We start from the raw sequence: 19,747 nt of genomic DNA on the forward strand, positions 1-19,747 counted from the left end.
TTGACTGCTTATTTCCTGTGTATGGGCCATACTTCCTTTGTCTTTGTACCTCATATAATATATAATATAATGTGGCAATTCTGGAAGTTATTTTCCTCCCTTGCCCCAGAGTTTGCTGCTGTTGTTTCTGCTGTTTGTTTAGTAACATTCCTGAACTAACTCTTTAAAGTTAGTATTCTTTGTGGTGCACTGACACTGACTCCTCTGCTCATTCAGCTCTGTGGTCAGCTAATGATTTGCACTGAGATTTCCGTGAATCAGTAGTCTCTCTGCCTTTGTCAAGGGACTCTGTGTGCATGTCGGAGAATGCCTTTAACACTAGCAGTTTACATATCTGCCTTAGCCTTCACTTCATGCTTATGTAGAGTCCCAAGGTCAGCCAGAGGTAAGAGAAGGGACTAGGGATGTCTCGTGTTCCTGGGTGTCCTGTACATGTGGTTTTCTTTTAGATCCCTAGTAGAGTGAATAAGTCGAAAATTTTTCAAAGCCCCCAGTGAACTTCTCACTCTCCAGCTTTTCCATTGAAAGATTTTGGTTTTCCTCTTCCTTGCCACACTGTTATCTCTGCCTCAAGTATCTGGAATTTTAAACAATTGATTTTCATCATTTTTGGAAAATTCCCCAGGGAAATCAGCTACTCCCATTGAAGAAATTCTGCGTCAGGTGAAATAAAGACAAACCTTTTGATTGGTTTTCTCAAGAAAATGGCTGTAAGTTGAAATAATGACATTTTCTGTGAATTGAGTTTTTTGGGAAGTTCAGATCCATTCTTCCCTCTTTATGGCTGCTAGAGTGCCAGTTTTTCTGGCTACTGTGATTATGAGTCTGTTGCATTTCAAGGCTACTGTAGAGCTGAAGAGAGTGGGATGGGAACAAAGCAAGGTAGAAGGCCACAGAACTCATCAAGATTCTGCTGTTCTTGAATTAAACACTTGTTGGATTCTTAAAGCCTTTTCTTAATTTCACAGTTGTGAAAAAGTTGCTGTTGAGAATTTTTGTCAGTGTTCTCACTGATTTTATGAAAGAGTGAGTCTTCAGAGGTTCTTACTGCCATTCTGGAAGTGCTTTTCTCCAGGGCTACTTTTTCTAGCTTTTCAACTTCCTATTACAATTTCAATGATCCCTTAAACTGATATAAAATCATCTCTTTGTGACAACTGGTCTTGGTCTCTTCAACTGTAACCTACCACTTTTAATCTGCAAATTAAAAAAACATGCTAGAATTATAGATAATACATGTAAAAAATATCATTAACAAATGCCACGGGGACTACATGATATTTTTGGTCTGTGCATATGTTATTTTTAAATGATGTCAGGGGTTGGTCTAGATCAGGGTTCAGAAAATTATGGTCTGAAGGCCAAATCTGGCCCACCACTTGTGAGTATATTGGTTGCAGTGGCAAAGGCATATGTTCAATTTAAAATGATAGTATAGCTGTGCCAAAAGAATGCAATATACATTGACATGATCAGATTAGGCATTTATCCTAGTTCACAGTAAAGCACTGGTTTAAAAATTATGAAGTCTACTTCATCACAGCAGAATTTGCAACCAAAGTTTGCTTAAGAGTGGCTCATTTGGTAGCCAAGAAAGGGAAATCATTTACTGATGGTGAGTCAATTAAATTTTATTTGATTGCAACAGCCAAGAAGTGTGTTCAGAGAAGATAAAATTGTTTAATATCATTATTAACCTATCAGCAAAATCAGTTGCTTGAAGAGTTGACATTGGGAGCAATATCAATAGTCAAATAAAAGATAGGACAAATGATTTTGAGTAGTTTTCCTTGGCTCCTTATGAGACAACAAATGTAATTGATACTGTCTAGTTGTTTATTAAAGGAGCCAATACTGAGTTTGAAGCAATTGAAAAATTACCTTCCTATATATAGTCTACATGATGCAACTACCTATGAAAATATATTCAAAAAAGTTGAGAAAACACTAATTCAGCACAATCTGAAGTAGAATCTGCTAAGATGTATTATAACTGATGGTAACAAAAATACATGTGGAGCAAAAAATATTTCTACTTAGACAAATATATAAAATTTGTGAAATGCAAGGTATGTAAAGACTGGTTATTCATTAGCATATTATTTTGCTAATAATAGCACTTAAGCTAATAGCATTATTTGTTAATATCTATTTTGCTAATAATAGCATAATATTATTCATTAGCATATTATTTTGTATAAAATAACTCAATTTATCATAAGTTATTCAGCCAATAGTGTCAGTGGTGAACTTTATTTGCTCTCATGGACTTCACCATTGTTAGTTCTGTGAATTTTTGTCAGAAATAGAAGCTGCATATCCTGGCTAGCCCTATCAACAAAACAATTCAAGTCCTTAGCAGTGGTTAAGATTTATTGTGATTTTTTGAGCTCTGGCTCAAGACAAATTTTTCTGAATGAAACTTCTATCAGTCACTATTATTGAACACCAAATGGCTTCGAAGCTTAACATTCACTGCAGGTTTGATAATTGTTCTTAATGAAATCAACATGAAATTAGAAGATAAAACAGAGCTTATATGTGAAACTTATTCTATGATAAAGTAATTACAATAACAATTACTATTCTTTCTATCACAAGTAATATCAAGCTTTTTTATATACTTCCCATGATGTCAAGTTAAAACAAAGTGAGATCATTATTTCCACACAAATTTACAGTGGATATATTTTTTAATTTCATGTTCAGCAGTGGTTTGTTTGTTTGTTTGTACCTTGATGCAAGTGCAAAGGAAATTTCTGTGTTTTTAAGTTCATATAACTGCAGTTGAGGAGTGTCCACCTAACCTTACATTGCAAGTGATCAATCTGCTATATAATGACATGCTATAAGCATGGAGAGAAGAATCTAACAGAATTTTATAAATGCCTCCTAAATGATGAATATGCTCAATTACAATCATATGCTTGTGGAGTACTATAATATTTGAAGTACCTATCTGTGTGAAAAGACATTTTCAAAGATGATATATGTTAAATCACATTAGGGTCAGCATTAACATATGAACCTTTGCAATTGATTTGATGATGGAGTACACTAAATTTAAATGCCAATTAAGCAAATACCTTTTAAAATTCCTTTCTTTGCATTAGTAGATCTGTAATACAAAAATTGTACTTATTATTATTACATTTTTAATATCCTCAATGAAAAATTGTGAAAATTTATTCTCTCTTGTTATATAATGACCTCCTAATAACGGTTTTGCCTCTTGGCCTACAAAGCTTAACACATTTTTACAATCTGGCCCTTCACATTAAAAAATTGTCAGTTCTGTTTTAGATAGTTAATATTGACCCATATCACATCAGATGTCTGGAAATAATGGATAAAAATAGGTAAAGATTACTTTCTGGATAATTTTGTAAAAGCTATAATCCTCATTTCAAACTATTACTAAAAGTTTTGAGTTTAGATTGAAAGGGTGTTGAAGAGTTGGAGAGGTAGGGGTGAATAAAGGGAGCCCACATAAAGAGCAATTAACTCTTCAATGACATCATCTCAATTTTCCACTGAAACCAAAAAGTATATATGGGAAAGGAACCAAAGAGTAGAATAAAGTCATCATGAGAACACCTGCCATTTGGTGTGGTTACTGTTAGACTTTTGCCTTGGAATTCTGAGCAAAAGAGAATGGGTTCCTGTCAGGTGATCAAAAGGAAGAGGCTGGGAGAAGATTTCACAGAACATGTAGTTTCTTTACTCTTTCACAGAGTGATGAGCGCAGACGTAACTTGGAATTTATTGCCATGGAGATTTTGATGTGGAAGAGAAAGAGATGATAGAAAAGCATTTGCATTCTTGCAAAATAGTCAAGAAACTACTCACCAGAAAGGCAAATATTATTTATATTTGTTTTAAGTATCTGTATAATTCTATACAGATGCCAGTGTATTTTGATCCATAAAAGCCAGAGGCTCTTAGCTGAAAACCTTGGCAATGTACTGTCTTCCTCTTGGTCTACGAGGGCAGTAAAGAGGTACATGCATGCACTTCTACTTTCTGGGTGACTAGTGGTGGACCATGGGGTGAGACTGTCCCTACTATGAGACAGCAAGAAAGGTCTAACTTAAAATTCACCTATCAGCCTGCACAATGGTTCATGGCCAGGGGATATTTAGGTGAGAAAGAGGAATTTTATTGCCAAGGGGGTATGTGTGTATATGTGTGTTTGGTGGTGACATTTATTTTAATTTTATTTTTTTAATCTTCACCCGAGGATATATTTTTATTGATTTTGAAAGAAAGAGAGAAACATCAGTTGACTGCCTCCCATACACGCCCTAGCCAGGGGACCGAACTCACAACCTGGGAATGTTCGTTGATCAGGAATCGAACCCTCAACCTTTTGGTGTACAGGATGATGCTCCAACCAACTGAGCCACTTGGCCAGAGCTGGTGGTGATTTTTAAATTTTAGAAAAGTTCCTATATTCTCATTTTCTCTTTCACCCTCCCTCCCTTTCTCTCCCCTTCCCTCTCCCCTTCCCTCTCCTCTCCTCTCCTCTCCTCTCCTCTCCTCTCCTCTCCTCTCCTCTCCTCTCCTCTCCTCTCCTCTCCTCTCCTCTCCTCTCCTCTCCTCTCCTCTCCTCTCCTCTCCTCTCCTCTCCTCTCCTCTCCTCTCCTCCCCTCCCCTCCCCTCCCCTCCCCTCCCCTCTCCTCCCCTCCCCTTCTCTTCTCTTCTCTCTCTCCCTGTCCCTCTCCCTCTCGCTACCTCTCTCCTACAATTGGCTACAACTAAGTAAATAATATTGGAAAGACAACAAATGACTTCCAAAAGTTCCCTCTGGAGCTGAAGTAGTAGGGGTGAGAGGTGAATCATTCAAATGGTTTCTTGATGGGAAAGGCCCTCACTTCAAGAAATTCAGATATTAATGTCACCTAGATAGCCACACATAAGATAGGTCAGGGGCTGGATGTTCTGCAGAAAGTTAACTTCAAAGGCGAGGTGAACAGAACAGTATGAACATTCTACTTCTTTTGTCCTGATTCATCTTTAATTTAAAGAGCTAAAATATAGGGAACATCTACGTAAGACTATGCATGGCCTTCCTGCCTTATTAAGGCTGCCTCACCCTGGGACTCCTATCTCCCGCTAAAAAGCCCGACTCTTGCCTTTCATCTCTAATAGCAGCCTTCTTTTAATCACTTCTCCTTGTTAAAGAACGCCAACTACAACCTTTTTCCTCCCACCAGAGACCCCTAATTCTAACTTTTCACCTTTAATTAAGGCACACCACTTTTTAAACATAGCCATCAGGTCACACATGGAGCAGAAGGAGGGCTCCATGTCATGAGCGATCCCAAGTGGCTTCCATCTCCATTATCTCCATTGCTTCTTGACAGGTCACTGGTGCTAAGTAAAATGTTATAATCCTCAGGATGCCTTTATTCAACAGGCTTCCTTCCAGTGATGGCTTCCAGATGTGAGGAAATTTTAAAAGTCTGTGGCCCTCAACACATCATTAGGCCCTTCCAATGTTTCCAAAAATCTGTAATCACCAGCACACTAATAATTTGTCTCCATTTTGACATTCAGCCACAGGTATTTCAGAGAATTAAGGAATGTGGACAAGAAGACTTCACAAATAACTTTCTATTTCTAGGAGGAAAACAACCTAATAGTATTCTTGTACCCTGGGATTGTTTTTATTTCCTCTGTACAATTTATACCTTTCAATTTGACACCCCACCCTCTCTCACACACACATGCAGACACACACATGTGCACACTCACACCAGTAACATTTTCATGGGTGCTCGTTTTTCCAGTCCTAATTTCTTTTGGGGAGTTATTGCTGGTAATTGCCCAGGCCAACCCTTTCACCCCAGGGCATAAGGAAAGCATTTTTGTCATGCTAATCTCTGACCCCAGCTTAATCCCATAAAACCTTAGAAACAATGCAATGAAAAATGAGCTAGTTTTTAGATATTTCAAATTTCTACTTCCCACCTCCATATCCCACCAAAAAAGTAAAAGAAAGTGCTTTGCATGAAATTTGCATATTCAGTAGTGTATTTTAGGGTAAAAGTGTCGGGGTAATTGATTTCATTGTTCAGTTCCTAGCCCACTGAATAGAAAAGACTGTATCCCAAACTGTCTATGGAAAGAAAATGTTTTCCATTTAGGTCAACCTCTATGTTTACTATGTCATCTGACATTTCAAAAGTGTTGGGTGGTGGGGGCAAGAGCACCTAAAGCACAATCTCGTACACTGCTGTAAAGATTGGCTGGGGAAACTGTTCCCAATTACACGTGAGGCTCGCCCTGAGCCCCAGGCTCTTCTGCTCAGGGCACAAACTCCAGCCTTTATGAAAGGTGCCTGCTGCTTGAGGTCATGCCTCATTTGTCCTCACATTGTAGGAAATCCCAAATGCAATATCTATAAAATATAAAGGGATTTAAATGAGGGTCCATCTAGTGAATGGGTGAGGAAGGGGGAAGTTATGTGTGGTTTTTTATCTTTCTCATTGATCTTCGGCCTGGTAACAATTTAAGTTCTGAGATGCCTACATGCATGTTTTCACAGAATATCTACTCTGCAAAAAAACAAAAAACAAAACACAAAGCAAAACAACAAAACTGTCAGTTTACACTCATCAGAAATAAAGCAAAACTTAGCAGAGATGCTCAAATGTGAGCTCAGATGTGGGTTTATCTATTAGAAACTCCTTCCTGTTTCTGCCTTCACCTGGGCTGGAGCCACTCTGACCTTGGGTCTAACTTCTAAGCAAGGGGGTGGAAAAAATTCTTTGCAGGGATTTTAAATTGTAAACATTGAAAACCGAGGCCATGGATTTGATAGGGTCCATCTGTAAAGCAGCAGCACTTAAAGGCAAACAGAACACTATTCACAGCTGATTTGGTTTATCTTAGAACAAGTTTACATTCCTCTATGTAGACTGAAATAATATTACACCGACTACAATGATATCTTGAATTTTGCTATCTTAAAAATAGCATTTACAGATTTTTTTTAAAAAAATCAAATAACGCCTACTGTCTTTACTATTGAAGTTTATTCCTCCACATGGCTTTCCAAAAGGCTGCATATGCGAGGAATCAGGAGCCAGGAGCCAGGAGGAGGGTGGAAGATATAATTCACTGGGACCTGCTTGTCTTAAAACATGCAGGGCTCTGGCCACCCAACTGTTTTTTTCTTCCACTGAACATCAGCCAAACTCATCCTTACACATAGAGATGTGGGAAGGTTTCTGAGCGCACCATAAAAAGTTTTCCTGCACATAGATTTCAAATTTTATTCTTTCTTCCTCCCTCCCCAGAGCTTTTCATATTAGCAGGGAAAAGTATCCCCATTCTGGTAGTGAAGTGACCAGTTTAGTACTAGAAGCCTCCTGTCCTGAGCAAACCAGAATCGTCAGTCACCCTGGCTGCCCCACATGGGTGCCTCACCCCCTCCTTCCCTGAGGTTTTCCCACATGCAGCCAAGAGGGCATGGTGCTTCAGAGACGGCCACCCTGCTGTCGATGTGTGTCACGCCCCAGGAGACTTCATGGCAGTTTTCTCTCTTTTTACCCAGCAAAGGAGTCTCAGCAAGGATACATACCTGGTCAAGCTGGAGGGCAGGCTCAGAGCCTGGTACACACGTTCCCTTTCTGATGGGAAAGGAAGGGACCACAGAGGCCTTGCTAGCAGGGAAGGTGGATTGTGCTCCCTGCCTTCCTGAGATTCTCCACAGTGCTTGGTCCTGAAAGTTTCTCAGCGCTCCCAGAAGCCCCTTTCACTTGCTCATACACAGATTCCTAAGGAATGACTGTAAAGAATTATCCTTGTTTTTAGACTTTAAGTTTCCGTCCAAGGTAAAAATAATGCCTTGTAATGAGTAGATGGCAACCAGGTGAAACCCAGAAAAATAAAATCAAAATGTGGCCACAAAGGCTCATATTCTTAAATCTGACTATAGCATGTGAGGAGGTGTGGAGGGATGCGTGTATGTGTGTGTCAGGTTTAGAGAGAGGGGTGGGAGGGAAAGAGAAAATGCTCAGGAAAGACCGGGAAGCACTAATTATACAACTTGCCCTCACATTCCCCAATTTTAGGTGATTTCCTCTTTCTCACTTCATGAAAGGTGGTGGTCAGAATTGACAATAAATGAGTATTTTCAGGTTAAGTGTGGACCAAATAGCCTTGTCACTATACACAAAAGTCACTGGAGAGGGTGCAGTTGTAGCCTGCAAGATGCAAAATCCTCAGTAGCACCAAAGGCATCCTGGGACTAAGGATTTTTTCCAAAGGTTGAGTCAAGAAGGGCACAGAAACTCCTGGACACACGGACACATTCCTCCTTACCCCACACCCTCAGCCAAGGGACTTGTCATTCTCCCTATGCTAAGACTTCATGAAACTTGTTCTTTTTATTTAATTCAAGTCTTAAGCAAAAAAATATCGTTCTGCATCCAGGCCAGAAAACTCTCTCCTAAGAATTTACAAGCCGCCTACAGAGTTTTAAGGTTTCAAATGGAGTGCTCACAAGCCAGGGTTTGCGAACACATCCAAAAATGAGGCCTGTAAAAGAAAAGAAAAAACCCCACACATACGCATAGGTGCCTTTTGAACTTTCTAACAGGAATCTCGAACGGTGGAGGACCTCAACCACTGGCAGATCATTTTCGAGACTAAATGATCTGTAAAGTGGAGGGAATAATGACCCGACACTGAAACCTACCCACCTTCTTAACAGAGGCTTCTCTGCGCAGTTCATTTTCTCTCTCATCAGGTGCCACCGTTGGACACCAAAGGCGCATTGGCCTTCCTTTATATTTCCCTTTAAGTGGTAGAATTTATACAGGATAAGTTGCTATGGACATGGCAGAATAAAAGCTCACTTCAGAATATTTCCACAAAGCATAGAGGAAAGAGAAGGATGAGCTCACAAGACATTGGCTTCCATATGAAAGCAGCCTGAGGAAAGGTGGTCATCAGCAAAGGCAGCAAAGGCTTTCCTCGCACGCTGCTCTGCACACCCAGTGTCCTAGCTGTACAAGCCGTTCGCCCAGCACACTTGACCTATTGGCTTTCAAAGGTGGATGTCAGAGGCATGCCTCTGAGGCTATTTCAAGGTTCAGTGCCCCTTGGATGATCCCAGGTGGAAGTACCACATGTTGCTTCTACAATAGGAAGCCTGCCTTGTGACCAGCAAACCAAGCCACCTTCATCCCAAACATGCCCTGTGGAGGGCCCTCTCACATTAATTCCCACCGTGATTATTGCCAGGCTATCGTACAAGGAAAGCCCACTCACCTGAGAAGCTTCTACCTGTGGTCAGGATATGGCTTTCCTCTCTTGTCCTGAATGACCTGCATGGTGCCTTGTGGCTACCTTTTCCTCTGATAGCATCAGCTTTTATGTTATAATTCTTGTTTCCAAGCTCTAAGACTGCTAATGCTGCACATTCTCATAGATGATTTATTAGTCTCTTTAGGAAGGTATATTTCTGCAAGGATCATGTCATTTGCAAGACATATGGCAGGAGGGAGTTTTAGTTAAGGGATGGTGAACTAAATTGCATCAGGTTTTGCTTTGGCAAGGACACCAGATGGATGCCTTTATGATGAAGTGGGTCTCCTCCAGCCTCTTCTTTTACGAAGCTCTCCAGCAGGTGTTTCCTCTGAGGCATATCTGTTTTCCATAACATCAGAAGAAAGAAAGAAATGAGTGAAAAGTGAAGAAAGCTGCCTGTGACAGCTTGTATACATAGATCATGCCTTTATTATGATAGAAAAGTGTATAGTGAATGATTTGCTATTCTGAGTCAAGTTAAAATGTGCTTGGGAGAAGATGATCTTCCATTTGCCAAAAGGGCGTTTAATTTTCAGATTAAAGACTCTTCATTCTTTAAGGGACTCTTCATTCTGGAGGGGGTGTGGGGGGAGCAGGAGAAGAAGTAGGGAAAAGCTGAAGAAAGTGACCAAAAGAAAAGTAGCGGCAGTTGACTTGAGTGCCGAGGGCAGTGTGGGGGAAGCCACCTCCCCAAAGGTAACTTGGTACATTATGTCAGCATCTAAGAGAAGGTGTTTAGGAAACTACACATGGAGAGAAAAGAAAGTTCTATGAGTGCATAGCATAGTCAGTTCTCCATATTCTGATCAGAATCAAAACCAGACTTGGCCCCTAGGTGTGTTGCCTTTAACAAGCTTGGCATAAAGCCGTCACCACGGCTCTGCCCAGGACCATTAACAGAGCCGGTGTGGCTCTTAGGCTTCTGGGTTGGGGCTCATGACTTAAGGATATTTAAACCACCAAAAGTCATATTAATTTAAATGAACAAGGTAACCCATTTTGGTCAAGCTGACCTTGAGGCTGACATCACCACATCTTCTGGCTAGGTAAATGACCAGAATCCACTAAGTTTATAAGTAGGTCTTACATGGAGGGGGAAAGAAGGATTTCATCTAGGCCTTGGCTGATCTCACTAGCAGTTGGCCCCTCTAATTTGCCAAACCCTTTTGCAGTCCTCCAGCCTCCCACCCCAGTTTCTCTATCTGGGTCTTCTCTCTATCCCATTACTTTAGGTCTGACACTTCATTCTCAGGTCAAGTAAGTTCTTTTGTCTGAAAAAATATGACTGACGATAGCAATTTAGGAGCTAACCTGGTTAAAAGAGAAAAAAAATTGCTTGTCATTATGTTGGAGTCTGAGATTTTGGACCAGGTGTTGAATCACAAGCTATATTAACTCGCAGGAAAAACCCCTAACCCTTCAGCACACAGAGCAATGGGTTGTATTGTTCCAGGTATGTTACAGTAAAATCTCACAGGAGAACACTGTCATAAGCTATTGATTACCACGGTGGAACCTATAGCATGAGACAGTATAGTGTGTCTCAAAAGGGGTTTCAGGGGAGAGCAAAAGATATTTTTCAATATAATGAAATAAGCAAGTACATAAGTAAATATAAAAGTTTTGTGGTGAAATAAGTTTGTGAAACATTGTTTTATACAAATTTCAAAGGACTTGATTTTTGCAAGGCTTTTCAGAATCTTCATATGCTGAAGTGTAGTATGGATAACAGAGAGGCCATACTTTTCTCAAAATTTATTGGGCTACAGAAAATAGTTTCTTAGAGCTTCTCCAGTTACTAACATTCTATGGAACATGTTTTTAAGAAAAGGTATTTGTATTGAGATAGAATGGACTTATGCTGGAGTAACAATTATGAAATCCCAGTTACTTAGCACAACAAATGTGTATTCCTTGTTCATGTTACTTGTCCAGCACAGGTCAAGGAGTCCAGGGCACTCTCCTCCACATGGTCACTCATGTACTCAGGCTGGGTATGTCCATGGCAGGTTAGAAGAGAGCCTGAGAATAGCATGGGGCTTTCACTGTGTCAGTGATCACTTCTCACATTTCATTGGCCAAAACAAGTCCTGTGGTCCCACCCAACTGCTTATATGCTAAGGAAGGGAAAACTTGGGTATTGTGAGCCCCAGTAATCTCAACCTCAGCATTATATTCAAATGCCAGCTTTATAATTTTTCAGTTTTGACTTTTATCCATAAAATAAGAGATGGTCTTTAAAGTTTCTGGCAGAGACAGAAGTGCTCACCAAATATTTCAATTGCTTCCCAAGTTTCTCATCCCTCTTAAAGTTAGCAGAAGCAATGTGACTAGTTCTGGCCAATGAAATGTGAGCAGCAATGAAATGTGCCACTTTGGGCCAACACACTTAAAAGCCTGGGCTTGATTCTCCAGTGTCTTTCCCTTCCCTTGTCTTCATGACTGAGTAGGATATATGTTCCACATGTGTGGCCTTAAGATGGTAGAGCCTCTGTTTCCCTAAGTCTCTTGAGTGGCTGTATGGAGCAGAGACACCTGCTCACCTGAGTTAATATATAGTGTGGGTGAGAAATAACCTTGTTGTGTTAAGCCCCTGGGATTTTGATGTTATTTCTATGTACTACACCTAGATTCTCTTGACTTAAATAAGTCCTTTCAAACCCTAAACTTTCTGTGACTTTAAAAGTTTCTTTTATTCCCTAACAAGCACATATGCATTCCTCAGGATGTGAGTGAGATTTTTCAAAAGATTGTCTAACTCTTTTTGGTGATTGAATGTTTTATCTGATAACCACTGTGCCTAACTGCAGTGTGGAGCGATCACGTGGACAGCTTTGCCAAGATTTAGATCAAGATTAGAGCGGAGTCTAGTCAAATACTGGTCATTGATGGAAGCTGTAAATAATGCAAAATGCATTTAATCAGCAAGGATGTTTCGACAGAGGCCATAGGAAAGACATCAAAGGGAGAGGGGAGGAAAACACTCTAAGGAGAGAGATGCTACCCATGACTTGATCTCACAGCCTTTAAAATTCGTATTCAGGTTCCCAAAACACCTCTCCTGATTTCCCCCAAGCAACAGTATCATCATGGTAGTAGCAAAATTAAGAGTAGAATTACCTCCAAAGCACATATAATCTAAGGTAAAAGGACTGATGTTTCTGTTAAACACACACAGGTGCATGTGAGTGCGCGCACATACACACACACACACACACACACACACACACACACACACAATCCTTGTGCCCAAAGTGTTTAGAATATCTTCAGCTGTGAGACAGCCGGGACATTCTGCTCCTGGTGTCCTGTTCTGGAGTCTCAGAGACCCGAGGTCATTCTCCTTGTATCAGTCTTCACTTTGGGCTTAAGGCTCTCATGAATTTCCCATCTTGGCTTTGTCTCACCCGAGCCCCACACATCCTCAGGCTAACTCTCCATTATTCTTACTCAGGGCTTTTCTCTACGAAGATTCTGACTGTCTCGATAGCAGTGGCATGTTTCACTGGTGCAGAGGAGCCCAGTTGGAAAAGGTGATTCTGGTAGGTGATCTTGTAACAAATCTCAAATAAAATAAAGCTTCTCTCAGGGTAAATGATGCCCTTCCACTAGTCATAAGTACCTGCAATTTCTCTATGTTAACTATGAATTTTGGAGGAAAAAACATACACCTCACCAGCCAGATGAATGGTTTGTAGGGTAACAGATGTGGCATTTGACAAAGATTATGTGGATAAAATGCCGGGATTTAAAACAATTAGATTCTTCAACTGCTTCTTCCTGCCTTTAACAGTTTAGCTGAGTCAGTTATTCAGAATAATGTTCTCTTGAAACTTTGCTGTTTTGCTAGTAAATCTAATTAATTTAAATGCACAGGGAAACCTACTATTTACAAGAACTCTGCAGTCTTTCCTATTTCTAAAGTAAGAAATGCTTTTCTAATCTATTGGTTTTAAAGTTTGAACTTTCTATAATAGTTTTTCCTAAAGCTGGCTATATTTATACTTAGAAAATTAGCCAAGAATGTATCTCCTGGATGCCTGCCCCTACAACTGGGTGTATCCTTAGAGATATTAGAATCCTGTCCCTGTCTCTGTCCTTGCAAGGTAAACTCAGCTCACTGAGATGCCAGCAACTAAGATGTAAAAAGCTTTGTATCCTAGTCCAAGATACAAGCCTGCTTTCTAGATCCCAATCTATTTTCATTTTCCAGAATTAGAAATTCAAGTATAATCTCAGTAGTTGGTAAATTTAACTAATAAAAGTGATTGTTTGTGTGTTGTATAGACCCTATATAATTTTTTCAACTATGACTAATTGACAATTATGTATTTTTGCTTGCTTTCCAAAAGTAGTTTAGTTCATTTTTTTTCTGTCACACACACAGAATCTTTGTGCCAGTGTCCTGACAGAATATATTTCAACTTTTGTAAAAGCGTGATCAATCATTTGATCAGGAGCACAAAATTGTCAGAGCTGTCATATCAACAAGAAGACTATTAGGGTTGCTGAAACTCACTATTTTAGCAATTATGTCTTATTCTAAACTCAGCAAAATAAACATCCGTTGAACAGGCAGCCAAACATGTTTTCAGCAGGAGGGGAATTTTTAGAAAGGTGGGGAAGTTGGTGCAGATGGAGGCATCCAAGAAACTGAGAAATAGAAATAGAAGATGTTTTATTGGATCACACTTATTAAGCATGCAGATAGGTTTCTATGATAGATATCTCCTTTATGACACTTGATGTGCAATGTAGGTCAGAATGCCAACTGAGTCTTTGGTAAATATAGAAAGGCTCCTAGTTTAAGAAACTGTAAGGGTTTTGAAACATGTGACCCTAGAGGAGAGATGTCCAGGTTGCAAAATTCAGGGAGGCTCTGAGCTACGTTTAGTTTACAGAAGGGTCAAGTGGAAGTGGTCGCTCCAAGTTACTTTGAACAAATAGTGCATCCTTTCCTTCCCCAAAAGCCACTAACTTTCTCACCTGAGAGACAGTCTTGTGCCATTGTTTCTTGGGGAAATCACCTCTCTAACTGTGCCCATTAACACATTCTGCCATGTGTCTTGTTTCTAATTGTTTAGTTTTACTCAGCAGAGCAATTGTTGGACTTGGGGCATGTTGCATTAAATACTGTTAGAGGCTTCATTATTCAAGTTAAAACTAACTGGATTAGCTAGAGATGATTATTTAATACACTTGGTTAAGATTCATATCACTCTCTAGGAAGGCTTACTAGACAAGTTGTTTTATTTCCCCTCACAGGGTGAATCCCTTTGGAAAGAGGGTATTTCCTTGTAAGCTCTAATTTGACAGATGCTAATTGTTGAGATGTCAGATGTTACTTATTTATCCTGTAAGATTTCATCAGCCCCCGATTCATAGAAGCTTGTTGTTTAACCTGGCTAAGGACTGGCCTGAGGGAGAATGGTAGATCTATTTGAAATAATCTGAGTCCTCATGAGCTCAGGAATGTAAAACATACTCATACATGACATGACATGCTTTTAAATCATTTAACTTGTTGTCTACCTTCTTCCCAGAGTCTTCCTCTAAAAATCTAGGAATTCCATAAGATTCAGATTTGATTAATAGTTATTGAATAACGGTTAATGAGTCAAACACTGAATTTTCAATATATTATTTAGTTTCTACAGCAGAATTAACTTCTACTTGTTTTTAAACCATTTAAACAAAGTCAGAGAGATCAACTACTCTGTTCATACTCATACAACTAGTAGCAAAACCAAAATATGAAGCCAGGTCCAGGGAGTGCTCAACTGTGTCCCACCTCCATGAGAGGAGACATGACTCATTTCCTGAAAGAAATCACACAAAGGCTTGAAATAAATTTCCTTTGTGAATACCATTTCTATTTTAAAAAGTTACACTTATTGTTTTTAAAAATCTCTATGAATGTGGGGAAAATCCTAATCTCAGTCTTCATCATGTATATTATTTTGTTTTCAAATGAGAGCTATAGGGGAGATGCTGACAGTTGGCAACACTGATAATAATATGAGACATATTCAAATGTTTGGGATCAAATGGAACTTTTATAGTCTTATAATTTCTTTTGTGCACTTTCCATGAATAATTTTCTCAACTCTAGAAAGAGTCTATTGAATCAGCTCAACTTTTATAAAAGCATGATCAATCATTTGATCGGAAGCACAAAATTGTCAGAGCTGTCACATCAACTAGAAGACTATTAGGGTTGCTGAAACTCACCATGTTAGCAATTGTTTTATTCTAAACTAAGAAAAATGGCTCCTAAATATAAATATCAGGCTGAACCATGTGAAGTTGCTGATATTCAGCCATTTTTGACCCATAAAAAGGTAATTTTATATGGTTCAAGTTAATATGTATTTTCATATGTATGAAAATCTGCTGAAAATTGCAACATGTTGGGAAACTTGATGTAATTTTCAGGGCTCACTGGAAGACATAAGGTTAGCAAAGGAATTCGGGATGCTTTAGTTTGTCATTGAATCTTACTATAGCACATATAAAGCTAAACACATATAATGAAAATAAGAGATATTTTCCCCATTTGGTTCAGTGATTTCACATTGAATTGAGAAACGATGCTGATCTAAGTTTTAACTGATGCACTCCAAGCTAAAAGAAAAATAAAAAAATTAAAAAAAGTGAAATAAGAAGGAACTCCACAAAGAGATCAAAAGTATAATTGCCCCACTGTGAATAAGTTGCGTTTTTTATGAGCAGTTTACAAAATTCTGTTATTCTTATGAAAATACTCTTGTGGATGGACCTCAAAGAGTTGGGGTGAGTGGGGGGAGCCTTCTTTGAGGGACTCTCACCTTGTTTCTAAAAATGACCAGATTCTGGCGTGCTTATGCTTAGAAACGGACTGAGAAGTCAACACATGAGTTTCGGAACCACATTGTCGCCTGTATCTTTGGAGATGCCCACTCAACACTGATGGGGCTTCGGAATTTTGTAATGCCCCTGAGAGCCAGCAGCTATACCCGGAAGGAGCTGAAGGACATTGTGTTTATCGGGTGTCTGGATTACCTGCAGAGAGAATGGCGATTTCTCCGGAATTTTCCCCAGATCTACATTCTGCCTGTAAGTATCACATAAAGGATAGTGAATATTTGTAACGGTAGTAACACAAACAATACTAGCATTACTACTACTACTACTACTACTACTACTACTACTACTACTACTAGCTTGCAGTTGTATAGTGATACCAGAAACTGTTCTATGCATTTTACAGATATTAACTCATTTAACCCTCAAAACACCTCTACGAGGTAGATTTTAAAGATGTTCAACTTCAGACATGGAGAAAGTAAGTAACCTGTCCAAGTTTACACAGCAAGTAAATAGCAGGACTAGGGTTTAAATCCAGACATTATGCTCAGGAGCCACCATGTTTAATGTTTATAACCATGTTTTATGGTCTTTATATAAATAGGAGTTTCTCTGCATTTCTGAATCTGACTCTGACTTAATGGCTAAACCCAAGCTGATGCTCCCCAGTCTTCATGCTCTAACTTCCTCCTCTTCTCTTGAGACACATCTTTTCTGGAACATGAGATGCCACACAGTCCTTGATAGATATACGAAAAGGAGGAGTTAGGTTTACATTTCTGAGAAATGGGTCCATTATGCACGTGGCATTATGGTTGTAATTGTATTTATTCTGAACCTGCATAGGCCTGTATCCCATTATATGCCGGCATTTCTCTGGATTAAAAAAAAGTTATGTGTAGCACAAAATGCACCAAAGCATTCAATTTTTCATGAAAGAATGCTAGTGATATGTGAGGAATATTTTTCAAACTTCAAAATTTGTTCTCCCAAGAATTTCATTTGCTTTTCTAAAAAGCCACTGTATGTTTCTCCTCACCACCCTCTTAGTTTAGTTCAAAGAAAGGAACAACAGAAAATAACCCGAATTCTCCCCATCCAGCTAATGTTAGAAATTACCAGTATTTGAGTCCAAGGTACCTGAAGGAGGAGCCAGATCTATCCCTATTTTTCCACCAAAGGAAAGAACCACTTTGCTGGTTAATTTGGAGTATGCAAGTGGGGTCAGCTACAAGTGAAATTGTGAAGATACAAAATTTGCCATTAGATCCATAATTTCTCCTTTGTCTGATTTTTTTTCTCACCACTGTTTCCCTCCCTCACTTCTCTTTTCCCTCTTGAGTCATTTAAATGGATTTAGGCTCCCCACTCTCTACCTGCCTTTTGTCTGGTGCAGATTTGCTCTCAGACAAAGGTCTGTGAAATATAGTCACACTAAGATATTAATGACTGATAAGGCTAAAGGTGGTCAGATATCAGGTAACAAAGTCTTAAAACCAAGACAGTGGAGGCTGGAGAGGCGCTGGCTCAAAAATCGTTATCACCCACAAAGACCCACCACCGTGGGCCATGATACAAAATCTGTCCATCTGAGAAGTTCCTCCTCTCCCTGGTTTTCTCTCATTAGGGATCTGCACTCTATGCTGCAGACCTCCATGCTGTCAACATAGAGGAATGTGCCATGTGTGCTGTCTTATCTTCCCCATGCAAGTCATCTTGCGAGACTCTGGTAGACACGCAGACCATCATGGCCACCCTCAACATAGGGTCACTGAGGATAAGCTGCTCTGCCCCGAACCCCTTAGAGCCAGGTAAGAACAACACCCTGACAGGGGGAGCCTGGGGAGAATGGAATAAGAAGGGGGAAGTAACTTCTCTCTGAAGTACTCTGACCATGGGGAAGAGTAGTATCGAGTTTAGTCCTTGGGAATCCTCAGTCAACTGAAAAATGATATTTGTCTTCTAAATGGAATGCATGTAATACTTTTAAGTAAGATCACAGAATTGCAAGTGCTAATGTTGTTACTAATCAAATATCAGTGAAGATAGCAGTTGGCATATTATTATAATTGATAGCAGGAATTATCCTTTTCAATGAAATTCTCATTGGATCTTGTAGATGTTCAAGTTATTATTCTTAGTTTCACGGTTGAGAGATGCAGTATAATTCTCTTTCACTCTTCAAGATGCTTTCCATATATGAATTTTAGAAGATTATCTCTAAGGTAAGTTCTCTACCACCTTCTGTAGGCTAAAAAAAGTCGTAATTCAACTTCAGAGTGAAAAGAGACGGTGAGAAGAGAGATCGCTCCAGGATGGGGCTCATGTCTTTTCCTCCTTTGTACTCCTCTCAGTGCCCAGCACAGTTGGGCTTACTTAGTAGATGCTTAACACATTTATTGCATTGAAGCAAATGAGCCAGTGAGCTGGACTCTTGAGTAGTTTCCACACATTCCTCGTGCCCAAAATGTGCTTAACATAAATTCCCACTACAAAATTGTGGTTTTCCTCCCTCCCCCCTAGGAAAAGACTTATATATTAGTCTATTTCTAAAAATTGACTGCTGGCCACTGAACCTAATATGAAAGCACTCCTACTGAAGAATTTTCTGTATCAATCCAAGTAAATCATGATTGGAGTAAGTCATGGGAAAGGCCTGGATCCAGCCTTTCCCTTGGGGATGCTGATCGTCTCTCTGGGTCAAGATTGGGCACTCAGTCCTCTGGCTACATGGCTGCTGACTACAGCTTTTCCACTCTGCATGGAGCTTGGAGAGGCCAGACGCCGAAAGTATTGCAAGGCTTTCATGATTACGGATGTAGATAAAAATGTCCGTGGGTCAACCCGGAAAACTGAAAGAACTCTCTCTGACTCCTAGGCACTGTCGCCAGGTGGGAAAATATGACATTCTTGGGACAAAGGAATAAACAAGAAATATAGTTGGATCTCTGGTAGGTGAGCTAAGCCAGCTATGTGACACACCCTCACTAAGCAACCAAACACCACTTGGGTTTTTTTGCAAAGCAGAACTAAAAGCGAAGCACTTCATGATGTCAAAGTACACTGAAAATCCAGACTAAGGCAGTGTGAGCCGTGCCTCTGCTGAGCAAATCTGAAGATCCATAAGATGCTGGTGTGTCCTGCACGTAAATCCTTTGCTCATCCATTAAGGTCATTTAGAGTTACCTAAGATCTGTGTGTGGTGTGGGTGTGAGTGTGGTGTGGGGAGGGCTGCGGGGGGGGGGGGGGGTGAGTGTACCGCATGCGTGGGTGTCTGTATGCATCACACTTGCAACTCTCTATAACTGGGCAGAGAACTAATCACTCTAAAGGCAGTATCATCAATATACACGCGAAAATGCCCACCCAGTAAAAGCCCGGCGTAAACTGACAGCGTCATAAGCCACCTAGTTAATCATCTGGTGACTTGTCCTTCCTATTATTCTGTTTTAATCTTACATCCTATATAAACTAGAAAGATACAAACCTATCATTTTTCAATTCTGGTTTCCTTTATATCCAGTGATTTGCATCCTTTCACTTACCCGTCCAGCAAAAGCACATGATCCTGTAGGATGCG

At 39.8% G+C, this 19,747-nt stretch overlaps 1 protein-coding gene across 1 annotated transcript in view; it reads left to right on the forward strand.

Moving 5' to 3' along the window:
• Positions 1-19,747, forward strand: part of KCNU1 (potassium calcium-activated channel subfamily U member 1) — a gene marked incomplete at both ends in the record, with an annotated part of 106,337 nt that overhangs the window by 67,009 nt on the left and 19,581 nt on the right. The window contains 3 exons of the mRNA XM_081129651.1: positions 12,776-12,863; positions 16,192-16,416; positions 17,795-17,978. Coding sequence (XP_080985777.1) covers positions 12,776-12,863; positions 16,192-16,416; positions 17,795-17,978 — 497 coding nt within the window. The remainder of the gene's footprint in view (positions 1-12,775; positions 12,864-16,191; positions 16,417-17,794; positions 17,979-19,747) is intronic.

This window comes from Miniopterus schreibersii, assembly GCF_964146895.1.
Source record: "Miniopterus schreibersii genome assembly, chromosome: 2".
Lineage (NCBI taxonomy): Eukaryota > Metazoa > Chordata > Mammalia > Chiroptera > Miniopteridae > Miniopterus > Miniopterus schreibersii.